At 27.6% G+C, this 17,068-nt stretch overlaps 1 protein-coding gene across 26 annotated transcripts in view; it reads right to left on the bottom strand.

Annotated features, from left to right (window-relative positions):
• LOC123271836 (calcium/calmodulin-dependent protein kinase type II alpha chain) overlaps window positions 1–17,068 on the bottom strand; it is a gene marked incomplete at its 5' end in the record, with an annotated part of 80,968 nt that overhangs the window by 2,339 nt on the left and 61,561 nt on the right. For 4 of the 26 annotated variants that reach the window (XM_044738395.1, XM_044738403.1, XM_044738419.1 and 1 more), the window contains 4 exon segments: window positions 551–645; window positions 770–845; window positions 5,941–6,087; window positions 8,864–8,920. In XM_044738395.1, coding sequence (XP_044594330.1) covers window positions 551–645; window positions 770–845; window positions 5,941–6,087; window positions 8,864–8,920 — 375 coding nt within the window. 26 annotated transcript variants of the gene reach the window in all.

The following is a 17,068-nucleotide window of genomic DNA, read 5'->3' as shown; positions in this document are numbered from 1 at the left end:
CAATTTGATCTGAAGTAATATAGAGTAAATAATAGCGGTGTGCAAACAATCAAATTTGATATTTCGGCTAAATCACAACTTTTTTAATTTAAATAAAAATTCATTTTTATTATAAATGTATTTGTTGATTGTTGATAAAAAAAATTACGTAATTTTTATCCGTGTATCAGCTTTAAATTAAATCATTATCGTAAAATGTATAAATAAATAACAAAAAAATCAATTACACATCATTTTATTTTATGCGTATCAAAATAACTAAATTGTTAAAATTTAATCAATTTGTTTCCTTTGATCTCTATAAAATTAAAAAAAGTAAATTTTGTTGATCAGCAAAAATATGTATAATAAAATTTCTTTTTGAGTAAATTAAAAAAATTGAAATTTATGACAAAGTTGCAATTTATGCGAAAGCCTAAAAATTTTCGAAGTCAAACTCGTATTTTGAATTTAAGAGTGAAAAAAACATTTGAAAAAATAATAAACCCAACAATATCTGTGCAGAATAGTTTTAAATAACTAAATAGTGACGCAAACTAGGCATAATTACCATTATCAAAGTAAAATTTGTGAAAGTCCATTCCTTCGACTAAATTACCTAAAGCCTCTGGTTCAAATGCAGTCAGATGTGGATCACAGATTTTCCTAGAGAAATTATTACCACAGGAGATTTCATAAGTTAAAACATTGTCAACAATTTAATTAATAATACATAGTAAAAATATTAAATCAAGGTTGTTACTGTTGAGTCTTGATAGATTAGACTTACGTGTAACCCTCGAAGTCACCGGTGTTAATACTTTCAATGAGCTGCTCAGTCATCTTGATAATCTCCTGCCGGCGAGCTGTAATCGTCAATATTCACGGTCAGTAACAACAATATGTCATTTAAATACTTAAACTCTTTTTGGTACATAGCACAGCACAACAGCCACATGCATTAATCTTTAATACCTACGTCCTATTCACGCCATTACGAGTTTTCGTCGGTTTCGTTTCGACTTTTTTTTTTTTATTTTTTTATTCTTTACACCAATTGTTGTTTTTATTTTTAATAATTATTTTTAATTTTTTCAGCCCATGACTCGACTTCAGTTTTTTAACAATAGGGCTTTGGTTTCTGAAGTACCTTTAGTGCTATTTTATATGTATTAAAAATTTTGAAAAAAAATATATTTATAATCACCATCATTGTGCCAGACATATTTAATCCACGCGTGTGCTTTAAACCTAGAGTGTAAATACGAGTGGAGTCACGATGTGATTTTTTTATTTATATTTTATCATTATTATTATTTTAGGTGGCTTAATCTAAAACTAATTTAAAAAAAATATCTAATTAAAACGCGGCTTTTTTTTTTTTTAATTATAGCCTGTAACAAATAAATTTTATTGCTTGTAAGGCGCGTACTTGTATAAAACACTTATTGATGAGTCGATAAATTTATGAATAAAATAAAAAAAAAAAATCCTAGTACTTATAATTTATCAAATTTTTAATTTATCCAGGTTCAGTATAATTTTCTAAAAATTTTGCTCGCATAATAAAGTAAATGATTTTTTTTATAAAATTCAAAATTACCACGACAATCAATAAGTGGTTTTTATTAAAATTGTCATCTACGATTAGTGCGCGTTACCTGAGCACTGCGAGTTCGTTGAGAGCTGGCTGCAGGTCTTGACGGGACACATGATTCTTATTTCTACAAGCATATACCTTCCTCATTAAAAGACACATTTTTAAGTCTTATTACTTTTTTTATTGCTTTGTTTTTCATTTTTAAGTAGTGTACAAGCGGTTGCACATCTTAGTAACCGTATGGTCGAAAATTTTTTTTATTTTTCTTTTTCAAATTTCGACCATTACGTTACGAGAAAAATTTTAAATAAGCAGGAGTTGATAGTTGTCTTCACTTTTTTAGAGCAATACATATTCTTGTCATATTTTATAATGTATTTTAATTTTAATTTAATTCATTAAAACAATCAATATATTATTTTGTTCAATTTTCCATTTCTGATTTTGGTTATGAGTATCGTTTTAAAAAATTTTTAACCAAATATCGGTTCAGGGCGAATATTTTTACATAATTATCATCCTTGTTCATAAATTGTCGGCACATCTATTTAATTCTCATCATTTTTAATCTTAAATCAACTATTGTATACAATATTTATTATTATCAATATTCATACATTTGTGTGCTAAAGTATATTTTTCCCTACACTAATTATTCTATAATTAATTTAAATAGTCTAAAGGAGAAACCAAAGTAAGACGAATTCCTAAGTACATTAGTTTTTGGAATTCTTTTTATATTAGTAAAGATCTTGAATAACACTTTGACGTAATTTTAAAAATTTAAATAATAATTATCATTTTGGAAGTTTCAAGTTCTATTTTTGATGTTATTTTTACTCGACTACTCTCGAAAAGTCTAATTTTTTTTAAATATGTATTTGTGCATGCCAATTTCTTTGGCACGCTCCATATTTTAAATAATTTAATAAGCCTTTAAATAATTAGGTATTTTTAGATTTTTCTGTTTTGAATATCGTGTTAAATATTAATTTATACTTTCAAAATTTATTTTTTAATTATTTTTACTTTACTACAAGCCAATAGATGGACACTCCATCTTCCCTATGTGTCGAGAGTTTCCTCTCTTCTACTAAGTTTGATGGAAATCCATCGAACTTGAAATACTAGTAAAGCTGGAAGCTTGTAGTATCTGTTCGAGTTATAAAGATGTTAATTGAATGAAAGATAATTAAAGAAATTAAATCCTGGCTTGGCAACCAACCCCATTTATTTTTTCAAAGTTTGTCTTTGCTCTCATTTAATTTCTTTCATTATCTTTCATTCAATTAACATCTTTATAACTCGAACAGATACTACAAGCTTCTAGTATTTCAGCTTTACTAGTATTTCAAGTTCGATGGATTTCCATCGAACTTAGTAGAAGAGAGGAAACTCTCGACACATAGGGAAGATGGAGTGTCCATCTATTGACTTGAATTAAAAGATCCACTAGTTACTTATGACCAATAAGGGTGAAAATATTCTAATTTAAAAATACACAATCGGTCAATGAAAAATAACGTTAAAAATAAAGACAATTTTTCATCTCAAAACTAAATTCTTTTTATGGATAGTAAAAATATTTCATGATTTCTAATACTTTAAAATTAAAGACTGAAACTTTTGAAATTGACAATCGTAAAAAAAATTTTATTTAACCAAACTTTTGTAAGGAGTCGTTTTAATTGGTTTCTCCTAAAATTATGCTAAAAATCACTTTTAAAATTCGTAGACCGTCTAGAACTATTTATTAATTATAAATAATAACTTATTAGTTCTCGAGATCGATAGTAAAATGAACGATGCTTCGATTGTGATTAAACTAAGCTACATTTTCTTCGGCAAATATTTTGTTGTGATAATTTTGTGTTGGATAAGACACCATCCGATAAACCATTCTTCTTACCGTCTTCCACTTCGGAAAAATTGCTTGCTCGGCGATTGTTATCCGTGGAATAATCTTCTGTTTTTGATAAAATATGATGTGGCACATTTGTGTTAGTCAGGACAACGGAAGAAGTTGAAAGTTGTTTAGAAGAACAAGTAGAAGCAGTGGAAGAAGTAGAATAGAACAGAAGAGATGTATAGCGTAGACATGCGTGTTGGTTTCATACAAAAAGATTAATAAAAATAATGAGATGCATAGTAACAGATGTAAAAAAATGAGAATTATAATCCGCTCTGATTAGAGCAGATAATTTTTTTTAGATCTTTATTTTTTCACAGATAGAAGCAAAATTTTGTTAAAAAATTTTGATAAGCGTTATTGCAAAATTATTTTTATGTGACACATATAAACAGGGGAACAGTTTTATAATTATTTAGTGATAAAATGCGTGGATGTGATACTATAAAAATTACAAACCCGCAGCTGATGAATTCCGATGTCTTGGAGGACTGTTGACACTCACCACAGATGGAAATGATGATAAAATACCCGTTTGACTATTTTGGCTGCTTGTACTAGTACTCCCTCCGCTGCTACTGCTGTTGCTGTTGCCATGTCCACTGTCAGCTAATCATGCAAACAATTACATACCCAATATGATAGGACTGTTGCTAATGGTGCAAAAACTCATGTCTAGATCAATGTCTGACTGGATTGATTCGGTGGAAAACACAAAATTATTTTGTTCGAATGAAAAAGTAAAAGCTCCGATTCAAGATTGTGAAGTTTACGAGCCGGTGAGTACTTAATAATTTATTTTTATTTATTAAAAACTTAAAAAATTTAATTCAAAGTAGATTAATACAAAAAATTATTTTTAAAAGATTTTGAATAATTTTTAGACTTTAAAAAAAATAACAAACAATCATAATATTTTTGACAGATTGAATTTATCTAAAGTTTACTTTTGTTTAGTTAAAATCATTCTAATATTTGTTTTATCTTGAGTTTAATTTTCCAAGTTTTGATTGCTAGAGATTAATGTGAAAGATTGCTAGATATGTAACCAATAAGGCCATTAAAGTAATATACTCTTAAATACTACAGATAGAGTTATCTTTTGATCCTACAAATCTCTTGATAAAACTTTTTAAAATGTCGCGGACTGCTCTCGAAAATTTATTACGTTTCCATATGAAATACTAACGTTATTCAATAATTTAAGAGAAAAATAAAAATTAATTTATCAAATAAAAATTATATAACCTCAATAGAGTTTTGAAATAAATATCTCAGTTTAGTAATTTTTCTTTTTATTTATTAGAAAATTCTCTATATATTGTTCTCTGTTTTAATGGAAAATTGTTTAAATACTCAAAAAAATACTTTTAATGTAAGGAATTTACCATAAACTTTAAAAATTTGATATTTATCTCATGCTCAGGGTAGACATGGGTTCTGGGGTTGTAATTTTTCAAAAAATTTTACTCTAAAATATTGATAATAAAATATCCATTATTTTTACTATTTACTCTGCTACTATACTTTACCATCTCCTTTTGATTACACTATCAGGTTTACTTTTCTGTAACTATCTACCAAAATTGTTATAAAACACGACAAAAAAGCTTATAGGCGATAACTAGGAAGACCATTAATTTAATCTTCTTCGATGACTTTATGTAACTATATTTGGGTGATTATTTTATCTACAATTGAATAATGAGTATACAAGTGCAATAGGTTTTAGTTTGTAGGAAAATTTTCTACTTAAAAATCTTAAAAACAAAAATATACTATTTGTCATTTCATAGGTGCTTATTACTATCTATTTAAAATTAAAAATTACGTAAGAAATAAATAAGTGATGGAATTAAAGTTTTGCTTTGTGATTAAAATTTTAAAACAAAAAACATGCACAGTTTAAATTGTTAAAAGTTATTATCACTGTACGGACTTTTAAAAAGGGTATTCTTACAGATTATTACCTCATTAACAGCTTAATTTCGAAGCATCGTCATATCAATCGATGATTAATCATTTTCATGTCCCTTTAATATTTCCGTTAATATAAATAACATATGTTGTTGAACGTGTATTTGGTTTGAGGCACTACGCGTGCCTCCGGATGTTCCGCCTTATTTACATTAGAAATATTTTTTAAGTAAGCGAATACAAATAGTTTTTTTATTATATAATTCTACACCTAGCCACAAAAATACCCCTAATACCTTAATAATTCTTGATCTTATTCATAAAAAATTGGTCGTAAAAATAAATAAATAAAATAATTATTTTGCTTATCATTTCCAACTGATAAGATTTTAAAGATATTTTAGTAATAAAAATACAAAATTGTTATTCACAAGCATAAGACATCGTTAATGTTAATATTAATATGCAAAATAATGAAAAACAATGAAATCTTGGTTAAGGTGGTTTAAAATTTTTTTCGTGGCCCGAAAGTTACCTTGTGCTCCGTGAAGGAGTACTGCGGCTATTCCTAATGAGTTTCCAGATCCCTGATTCTGTTTACTTGCTGCAGCGGCACCCATAACTTTTGAAAATATGGACGCTGCTGCCGGACTGTTCGGCGGTGTGCCCTGGGACGCGTAGCCTATATTATCGATTATGGGAGGATAAATGACTTTATTAAATGAAAATAAAATAATAATGATCATCATAATCAAATTAGTAAGAACTGATAATTTTATTTTAATTATTTTTCTTTAACAGTTTACTAAGTATTTTTTTACAAAAAATTTTATTTTAATAAATCTATATTAATTCAACATTAAATATTTAAAATTTTTAATAATTTATGAAAAAAAAAAAAAATTTTATGAAAAATTTTTCAATAAGTATTTGAAAAATAATTACTTGTGCTTAAAAAAGTAAACTTTCCCTCGAAAAATTTACTTAAAAAACACTTATACTTTAATTTTGTTAATTTTGTTAATTATATTAAGTAGTAATTAAAATAATTAGTCATAGAAATGCAAAATTATTAAATTAAATAAAAATAATAAGTAGAACGAAAACAAAACTAATTAAATATTTTTTGACATCAACTTAACATTTTAATAAAAATATTCCCTAGATAAATATTTGTCATAATATGAATTTTCAAGAATAAGTTGATTGCAAGTTTCTTTTTCCGCAGTGATTGGTAATTCATTAATGAAAAAGACTTTAAGGTTACTGCTAATAATAGAAGAATGTCAAGTAAAAAAGGACTGCTCGAAGAAAATTGATCGAAAATGTGATACGATGGTCTTACTTCAATATATGTATGTATAAAAACATAGAATATATTTTACTTGGTTCTACGCTTGTAGATACACAAACGAATAAATGCTCTACAAAAATAGAGTTATGACCGTGGCCTACCTTGTAAAATTTAACTACTCGTAAAAGCTGTTTGCATTATCCAATTTTCCAATTTAATCTACTAAAACAGCAATTATTTCTCATTTCCGAAATTTATTACATAAAAATATTTATTTATAAATAACAATGACGTGTAAACTCAAAACTCACTATTGTCTGACAGTTTAGACGTGCTCGGAGTACTTGAAGTCGCAATAGACATGATGAAGATGAAGTTTACACTTTGAGAAAAAATTATTAATTAAGAATAAAAATTTTATTCAATAAATATCCCGTTTAAATTAATGACTGATGACAAACCAATTGCATAACTGCATTTTCATAAAGTGTAAATTCACATTATATCAGTGTCATTAACTTAATAAATAAATATTCACAGAATAATATTATTATATTATTCGACTGAATGGATGAACAAGTTCTTGAAACCGTCACGTTCCGTTTCGGAATACTAAAGGCCGACCAGGTCAGGTAGGATATTTTTGCCAGTCTCTACTGCCTAATGCTAAGATAGAGTTAAGTCTGGTCACAGATAGACACTAGTATTATATTTATCTCTCGCTCTTTCTTTTTTTAATCATCTTGATTCATCAATTCTTATTCATAATATTCTTGTTTATTTTCCTCTATATTCATAGATAATATTTTCGCACAAATAAACACACCCTAATAGTTGAGAAGAAAAATTGTGTGTAATTTAATGAAAATGATATGTTCTGAACAGTTAATTTAAATTTTTATATTAATTAATTACCATAAAAATATTTGAAACAGCAGCTCAACTATTATGTGATATTTTTAACACAGTTAGATTTCCGTCATTAATTATTTTAATTTAATTTGTTTATACTTATAATACATATTTTCTATATTAATTTTTATAGAACTAATTAAATTAATAACAAATAACACTGTTTTAAAGTTGAAAAATTTTTCTACAAAACACAAAATTTTTCTATATTGTACGCCTAGATTTATTTTGGTACCAGCTTTGTTATTATTTTTGAGTAGTCCGCTGATAAGACCATCGACACACATTTTTTTATTTTATTTCATACGCAAGGGTTGTTATTAATATTAATTAAAAGTTTTTAATTAATTAATTAACAAGGCACACCGCTGATTATTTTTAGGTTAATTTTTCAGAATATCGTGCAGACAATTTATGATTTTTTTTAAATTAACATTGCACTCAAGAACGGAGGGTTAAATCTCACCCTCTTTTAAAAATTAGATACTCGATAGTTAATTACATAAAAAGCTCCAAGAAAGTGTTAGACAATTATTTCAAGATTGACTAAAATTGTAGTAAGCTTACAAAAAGCTAATATTGAAAGCTATTAGATGAGAATGCTTTTATACGAAGCTCTTATCAACTAATTGGCAAATATAATTTCTTTTTCACTTTATTTTAATAGAAATATGTGATCAAATTCGTGTTGAAAAACTCACACACGCTCGTGGTTGTTATTTATTTTATTAAAAAGCTTTTTAAATCTAAGTCAATCCGAGCTTTGAGCATCGCTACGTAAAAAGCAGAAAAAAATTCATTTTGTGGAAATAAATTAGATTATAAAAGTTAATCATTAATTAAAGCAAATAATTTTCATACCAAGCGTTGAAACATTGAATAATTAACACTGTTTTATTATTTAACACTTTTTTTATGCATATTTTAATGAAAAATTTCACACAGGATGACTTAAATTGTTTCAACGTTTGATATTAAATTAATTCTGTAATTAAGTTTTAATAGTCTATTATAATTCACTAAAAACGTAAAACGTGTAACAAAATTATGCAAAAAAAAAAACAAACACCCATTAGGAAAAAAAAAAAAAAAAAAAAAAACATTCAGTGAGTTATGTTTGTCAAAATTAAAATTAAATGTTTAATTTATAAATATATGTAAATATGTTAGTGTTAGTCATGAATTTACATTGTCATAGTATCAGTATTATTGTAATTTTTTAATTTTGTGAATTGTTCAATATCTGGGTTACCTTCTGGTTCTTTGGCAATGACCGTGCTGCTCCGGTCGACACCTCCCTTCTTATCCTCTGTACAACATATACACATATACATCACGTACGCATATACAATACACGTTTTAACACTAACTTCTATCAACAACTAATATGCGATTCAATAATACTTTAACAAGTAATATATTTTTTTATTTTCACAAAAAATTATTTTATTTTATTTGAATTTCTAATTATTAATATATATATATATATATTATGTAAAAATGTAAGTTAATTCCAAAAGTTTATATTTATTGTTATTTATTATGATTATTAAAAAAAATTTTATGGTTAATTTCAAAATGGATATTCTAGATGGCCATCAAATTGAAAATTATAAATTATAAGTAAAAGGAAAAATAGAGGATTATTACGAACAAACATGCAAGGCACAAGGGACACATGCGCTAAGCGGTTGGATGTGAACAATCAATTTTGTATTATTTATGTTGATGATACTTTAGATTTTCAGGTCTTAATCGACCCGTGAGGGTCAAAGTAACAATCATAAGGACTAACAAATAATTTATATGTTTTAATGGCGTTTATTGGCGTTATGATAACTTATGACAGTTTATCCAGACAGTTAAAACTCTCAATATCATATACGTTAACTAAACATTACTTATTCTGATTACGAACGTATTTGCTTCAGAACAATTCAAATTGAAGCAGTTTGCTGAAATTAACTCCAAAACTTTTCTACTCTGTGAATCTAAAAGTTTTTTTAGTTTACTTTAGAGAATTACTTCAAGTATGTATTGTTTTGGAACAAATAAGTTTAAGTTAGTTCGATATGTCTAGTAGAAATTTTAAAGTTTTTGGATTTTTTAATAACGCCAAATTATTAATTATACACATAATTACGCAATAAAAAATGTATTTATATGTTATTTTTGATTTTTAATTACAATATGACTGCTTAAAACTTCTTTGTTAAAAAATTAGACTTTTTGAAAACTTTATCTTAACATCTCACTCATTGATTAACTCTTCATAACATCTTTATCGGGGTTAATTATCGGATTTTTGTAAACCATAAAGTTTGATAATTATGGGAGGGTTGGTTGAAGACAGAGAAGTTATCAAGTATACTCTATAGAGTTGATTTGGCGCAGATGCCTTGGAGAGAGTTTTTAGAGTGTTATCGAGCAAAGTTTTGAGTAAACTGTCATAATGCCGATATTTACTGGCCTATGGAGGATTTATTGGCAGTACGATACGCCGATTCAGAACTCGTCTACTTAATAACAACTATTTCTAAAAATTATCCGAAATATCTCTGCTTCAAATAAAGTTTGCTTCACTTCATAACTTTTCGATCTTTGAAGAGGTTTATACAAAAGCATCTTTAAAAAAAAGTCTAGTTACTTCATATAGAATCTTTCTTGATTAACTACTTCTCGTCTTTAAAACATGATTATTCTATACGAGATTTATAAATATACTATAGTTAGAATAATTCAAATTCTATTTTTATAATACAACAGTAATGCAGATATTTAACATTAAAATTTTCATTTTGTGATCAACAACTTTTCCAATAAAGAATTAAAGTTTTATTGCTGAATGTTACACAATATGTCATAAAAATAAATGATGAATTTAGCATTAAGTATTAAAGTTTAATGTCTAATGACAACTTTAATGCATTGTGGAAAGCAATGGATTATTTACGACTCCAATAAAAATATTATTTAAAGGTATAATTGTGGTTTAAATATATTACGGATAAAGTTTATAAAGTAGAGATGTTTTGAGTAAAGTTCTCAGAGAAGATTATCCAGATAGAATTTAAATAATATTATCAAATGAATGCTCGGAGAATGAGGATTTAATATTATGCATTATTACTTATAGCCATTGTATAATTTCTGTGATGACTTCATTCATCGTTTTATTTTTATATTTTATGTGGATAAAATAATTAGTTCTAGGTGAACAAATACTAATTTTGTGAATATTATTATTGTTCAGTATAGTACTAAACAGTATTTATTTGGGTAGGATAATTTTTATGCTCAAAAAATTTGGGATATGAAACAGTGCATTTTACTTTCGTTCAAAACATTTTTTTTTTTTTTTTAAAAGGTAACATATTTTAAATCGTTCTATGAGGTGGTCGTTAATTTTTTCTTTCTTATCGAATAATTATCCGAGTGATTTAGCAGTGCATTTTTCTACAGACTGTGCACGTTGATTATAGAGTGTGAAGAAAATATACAGAGAGGAAGACAGATAAAGAAGATGATATATTCAGTAAAAAAAAAAACAAATAAAGAGTATTCATTAATTAATTTATATAAAAAATATGAAAAAAGTATAACCTGATATAGAGATGTATCTGTTATAACGGTGGTATTTTTTTTTTTTTGGTAATGTAAATTTTTGCTCAGTAAAATTTAAATAAATTCAACTGGGTCAGTCCATGTCAAATCGTCAAAATATTGAATTTAACAATTTTCAAGTATTACTGAAATGATATCCTTTTTCATGAAATGTATAGTCAATATAGTTTTTGTCTTTTTGAATATGTACTTAAACTTTTTTAACCTTTAAATTGGATTTCTTTGGGTTCTGAATAGACTTCTGATTACGTAGAGAAAAAAAAATTTATTCAAGTCATGACTAAAAATATTTCGGACCAAAATTACTTATTTTTATATCATCTATTCGATATAATTTTATATTCAACCGCTTTTTTATTTTTGAATATATTGAAATCATTTTATTCTATAAAATCATCTATACGACAGTTTTTCATGATATATGATACACTTTATTCATAAAAATTTAAAAAGTCTGAGATTTTATTCATTCAATTTTTGATAAATTTGACATAGAAGGACTAATATAAGAAAGTAATATAGTTCACAATAATACCCGGGGCAAATGGAAAGTGTCTAAATATCTAACGATTAGACAACATTCTGAACAACTGACCCCGGGGAGTTATTTTGATTCACGTTCCCATGCAATAATTGTCTTTAAATTATTATTTAAATATTGTTAAGTTAAGTGCATGATAAAAAAAAACGAAAGTGAATATTATTGTATTTATGAAATTAATATTTATATGAAAAATTCATTTTGTTTAAATAATAATTTTCAATTTTTATACATTTTGAGTCGGTGTATATGTTATCAATAAAACCCTCGATTGTGTGTATTAATTTTATCTACTATTAAAAGCCAGTATTAAATACAATTTCACGCACTAACTCTTAATTATTAATTTTTTATAATTTAAAATCATTCACTCTAATTTTTGCTTAGTAAATTATTAAAAACAGCGAAAATAGTAAATATTAATTAAGATAAAGAATTTACGTAAAAGTGATTTAAATCGAATTATGTGCTTAATTATTATGGCTTAAATTATGGCTTAAATATTAAAATATTAAAAATATAAAGCAATTAAAATTGATTAATTTATTAAGTGTTAGTAGAATAATCAAGATAATAATGGAAGAAAATAAGCGATAGATAAAGTTTTCATTATTTAAAACAATAATTCGAAATGAAATTTTATATTTACTTATTATTTACGGATGATTTATCAACAAAAAATTGTTAATTTTCGGTTAGTCAACAATCTTATGAAAAAGCAATAAAAAAATTATCATGTTTAAGCATTGAAGAAGCTAAATTCTGCATGTTAAACAATGTTAAGAAGGTATGAGATCAATGAGGAAGGTATGTGACATAATGAAATATTTTGCTGAATTAAATTGATTAGTGTTACGTGTTCGCATGATAAACATAATAATAATAATAATAATAATAACAATAATAATAATAATATTAATATTAATAATAATAATAATAATAATAATAATAATAATAATAATAATAATAATAATAATAATAATAATAATAATAATAATAATAATAATAATAATAATAATAATAATAATAATAATAATAATAATAATAATAATAATTGATCAAACGACGTGAAAATAACAATGTGTCTTATATATCTACGAAAATGGATTGTGACCTAATTTAATCCCATTTAATGATTCATTTATTATTCTACTAGTAGTGTTATGAATCATTTTTGCATATTACCTTATAAAATTTCGTCTTATTTTATAAACATTCTAATCCGATAAAACATTTTAACAATATGCAAAGTCAGGTAATACATTGTAACGGAGTGATCGTTACCCGGTAAATTCCCCTATTTCAGTACTCAGTTATTTATCGACAGGTCACAGTGCGCTGTGATCTAAAGCTCGTTTGGAGCTAGTAAGAAAGGCCCCAAGGTGGAGAAGCCGGCGTAGTGGTAGTGGGGAGAGCAGAGGAAGCAAGAAAGGAAGAACAAAATTTGGTAAGACTCATTGTGACCGAGTGGCTCGACTGGACGACACACAAATTTTTCTAAAACATCCAGCTAAGGCGTTATAAATATCCAGAGAGCGAGTGATGGTGACCAGAGTTTTGCCGCCAAACCGAGACTACCTCACCCAGGGAGAATTCACACCAGTACCCAAAGACGAGGAGTTGCAGCTCACCGAGGGAGTGCAAATAAAATTATAAAAACTCCAGGTACAAATAACGAGTTAATTATCTCTCGGGTCTGCGGCGCCAGCCAGGCAACATGTCGGCTGAAGGTCACCGCCATTTCGTGCTCGGTCGCAATCGTTAGTTTTTTTAAGTATCAATTTTAAGTATTAAAATTAGAAAAATTATAAAACAATTAATTAATAATACTAGGACTTATTTCGGGTTATTGATTAATTTGTTAAGAAAAATAATTTGTCTTTGTCACTACTTATTTTACACATAGGCCAGTCTGAATTAGTAATACCAGGAATTTAATTCGGTTTATTAATTCCAGATTCTTATGACATGTGTAAAATTTATTTATTGAGAATCTTTGGACAATAATTTGGCTTAAGCCAGTAGAAATAGAATTGAGTAAACCGCTAAATTAGAATTATTTAAGACAAAAATTTATTTCACACTAAAATTCTTTTAATAAATTGTTTGGCGCATTATTTAATATTTGTCATAATTTAAATAAATCAAGAGTCAGGAAATAATCATTAAAATCAATATAATTGTTAATCTAAATTATTTAGTAAAAAAAGGGTAGAAAATAAAAATTATAAAAATTCGTCAGAAAAAAAATTACACTAAAAACTTGCGACAGAGACGCAAGACCGAGCGAGAGCGTCAGCCATCTTGTCCCGCGCGAGAACGCTGAATAGAGGACACTCAAGGTCGAAACAAAAGTCTTAGTTCGGTTAAAACAAAATAAACTCAAGTAAAATAAGGTTTAAGTTTCAAGAGACATAAAATAAAATATAATAGAATAATCTTTTGTCATAATTTCACATTTACAATGAAAATAAAATTTAATAAAATTTACCGATGATAAATGGATTAAATAAAATGGCTCAGAATTAAATAAAATGATTTGAATTAACCCTTCAGTGCCCTCGTTTTTTTTTAGTGTCTCACTTGCACTGCAGCGACATCCTATAAGTTGAATGTTGTTGCGTGAGAAAAATTCTCATAGCGAGGGTATTGAAGGGTTAAATAAAAATAATTTAGGCAAAATTTAAGTTTACTCAATTATCGGAATTTGTTTAATTTTTACTAAAATAAAGATTAAAATTTATTTAGTAATTCTCGGACATAATAAATAGATTTAATCCTTGATAATTTGGAATTGTACTTTGGATAATTATTGTTATAGTAATTGAAAATACGGCAGTAGTTTAGATAATAGGAATTTGTAATTTATAATTAGGAAAATGATCATTAGGAAATTTTAATATTATAATTAGAAAAATAATATTTTGGAAAATTATTTATAAATTGGAATCAAGCGTTATTATTATTGGAATTTAAGGAATATAGTGTGGTTGTGTGTGAGTAAAGAGACTATCTCGGTTTCATGGTATGCTCCTCTGGCTTCGGAGTAGTTCTCTTAGAGTAGCGTCAAGTTTGGGGGACAGCGTGTGTAGTCACATCAGGGTCCAGCTCAGTGGCGTGATTGTCCGTGAGACCGCGTGAACTAAGCTAGAGTAGCGTTAGGGTCCAGGGGACGGCGCAAAGTATATAGAGTAACGTGAGAGTCCAGTAGGCATCGGGTACTACAGCCACGTGAGGGTCTAGCTGGACAGCGCGAAATATACTGTATGAGAGTGGGGCGTGAGTTTGAATTTTAATCTATGAAATTTTATATATTGTTATTTTAGCCATTATTTCAATTGTAAAAGGGATTGGATAAATAAATAATTTTGTTAAACGAATTTCTGTGTTTAAATTTTGGTTCCTTTCAGCAATCTCTCACGACCCTGACCTTTCACTCCATGTTCTGGTCCAGTTTCTGGATACTGAGTCCAAAAATCCAGTGGCGCCCTTAAAGAGTAAAAAGGGGCGACCAATGGAAACAAGACACCCGTTTCAATATACTGTTAAAAAATCTCAAGTTTTCAATTACTATTGCGGTGAATTTAATAAAAAAAAAATTATAAAAATGGTAGACCCTGAAGGCCATCCGTGCAACTTCCCGCTAATTTCATACCTAGGTGCTTAGAATAGAACTAATGATGTTTTTGAGCTCTCCGAGCTCAAAAATACAATATATGTGTTGTTTTGAGCTCTCTGAACTTAAAGGGATGGCTTTTCTATGCTTTTGAGCTCTTCGAGCTCAAAAGTCTGATAGAAGTTTGACAAAACACAATTTTTAAAATTTTCAAACTGCAATAACTTTTGAATAAATGAATCGATTTTTACGCGGTTGGCAGCATTCGACGCAATTTTTTAAGCCTCATGAAAAATCTGTAAGTTTAGTTTGATCGAACCAGGAATTTTGGAGTAATTCTGAAAAAACATTTTTTTCGGTTTTCTTTCGTCAACTCACGAACGAATGAACCGATTTCGACCGGACCGGCGGCGATCGACGTGGTTTTTTTATGTTAAGAGCTGATTAGTTTTTGGAATCGATCGGTAGAGCTGTTTGAAAGTTATTCCAAAAAATGTCGGAGTTATGTTAAAAAAATCCTTGTTTCCAAATATTTCGTCGAGGATATCTCTCGAACCAATTAACCGATTATTACATTCCAAAAAAACCACTTTCAAAAAAAATTTTTTTCCGATTTTTTTTGAGATTTCTCAAAATCTATCGGTCTGAATCGATTCAAATTCATAGGAAATCTAAGTTTGAGGGAACTCTTTAGAACGCCGTTTGGTAGATTCCGATCGGTTCAATCGTTCAAAAGTTATAAGCGATTCACATACTTACACACACACACACACACACACACACACACACACACACACACACACACACACGAATACATACATACATACATACATACATACATACAGACATAGTGACAACCTCGCGGGGATAGTCAGGGAAGGTTCCTGTGATCTTCAAACGTCGAGATCTGATGAAAACTCGATTTTTGCAAAACGGGGTGAAAACAATAACTTCCCGATTTTTGAAAATCTTCGATTTTCTTAGCGGGAAGTGAAAAATCTTTGTTATCAATAACAGTAAAAATTTAAAAATTTTAAACAATATAGTACTACACGAAAAAGAATTTTTTTGAGCTAATTGCGAAAATTATAGTACCCTACTGAGAGGCAAAGGTAACCCGAGACATGTATTAATGCAGCAACGTGATTAAGAACGTCGTTGTAAAAGTAAAAATTATCTTACAAAGGGATTATGTGAAAATTTTCCATGAAAAAGATACAAGATCTCTATTTACATAATGACGTTTCTAAACAGTCAGCTTGCAGTAATACGCGTCAGCGCACAAATTTTCTAGTACCTCTGCATACTGTTAATAAACATTTAGACTTATATAACTATTAGTATTACGATTATTTTACGCTTCGATGAAATAAAAATAATTAATTTATAATAAAATTATCAACTGAATCAAGGGAGGCTAGAAATAGCTCAAGAAATAAAAAGTTTTGAAGATCAGAAGTGAAAATTATTTTCGATATTAAAGTCTAGTCAAAAGGGTAGAAAACGATTTTAAACTCTATGTTTGATCGTTAGATAGGAACATTTTAACTGATAAAAAGATGAACCATCGTAGACCGACTGTTTTAGTTGTAATGACTTTTTCACCGATTCTCTTTCTCTCTTCCTCGTATTTAATTGTTACCTTCAGTCTATCACTAATTAATTAAATAATATGC

The sequence above is a fragment of the Cotesia glomerata genome, linkage group LG1, assembly GCF_020080835.1.
Source record: "Cotesia glomerata isolate CgM1 linkage group LG1, MPM_Cglom_v2.3, whole genome shotgun sequence".
Classification (NCBI taxonomy): Eukaryota; Metazoa; Arthropoda; class Insecta; order Hymenoptera; family Braconidae; genus Cotesia; species Cotesia glomerata.
The sequence above is the reverse complement of the archived record's forward strand: the minus strand, read 5'-3'. Positions and strand labels throughout refer to the sequence as shown.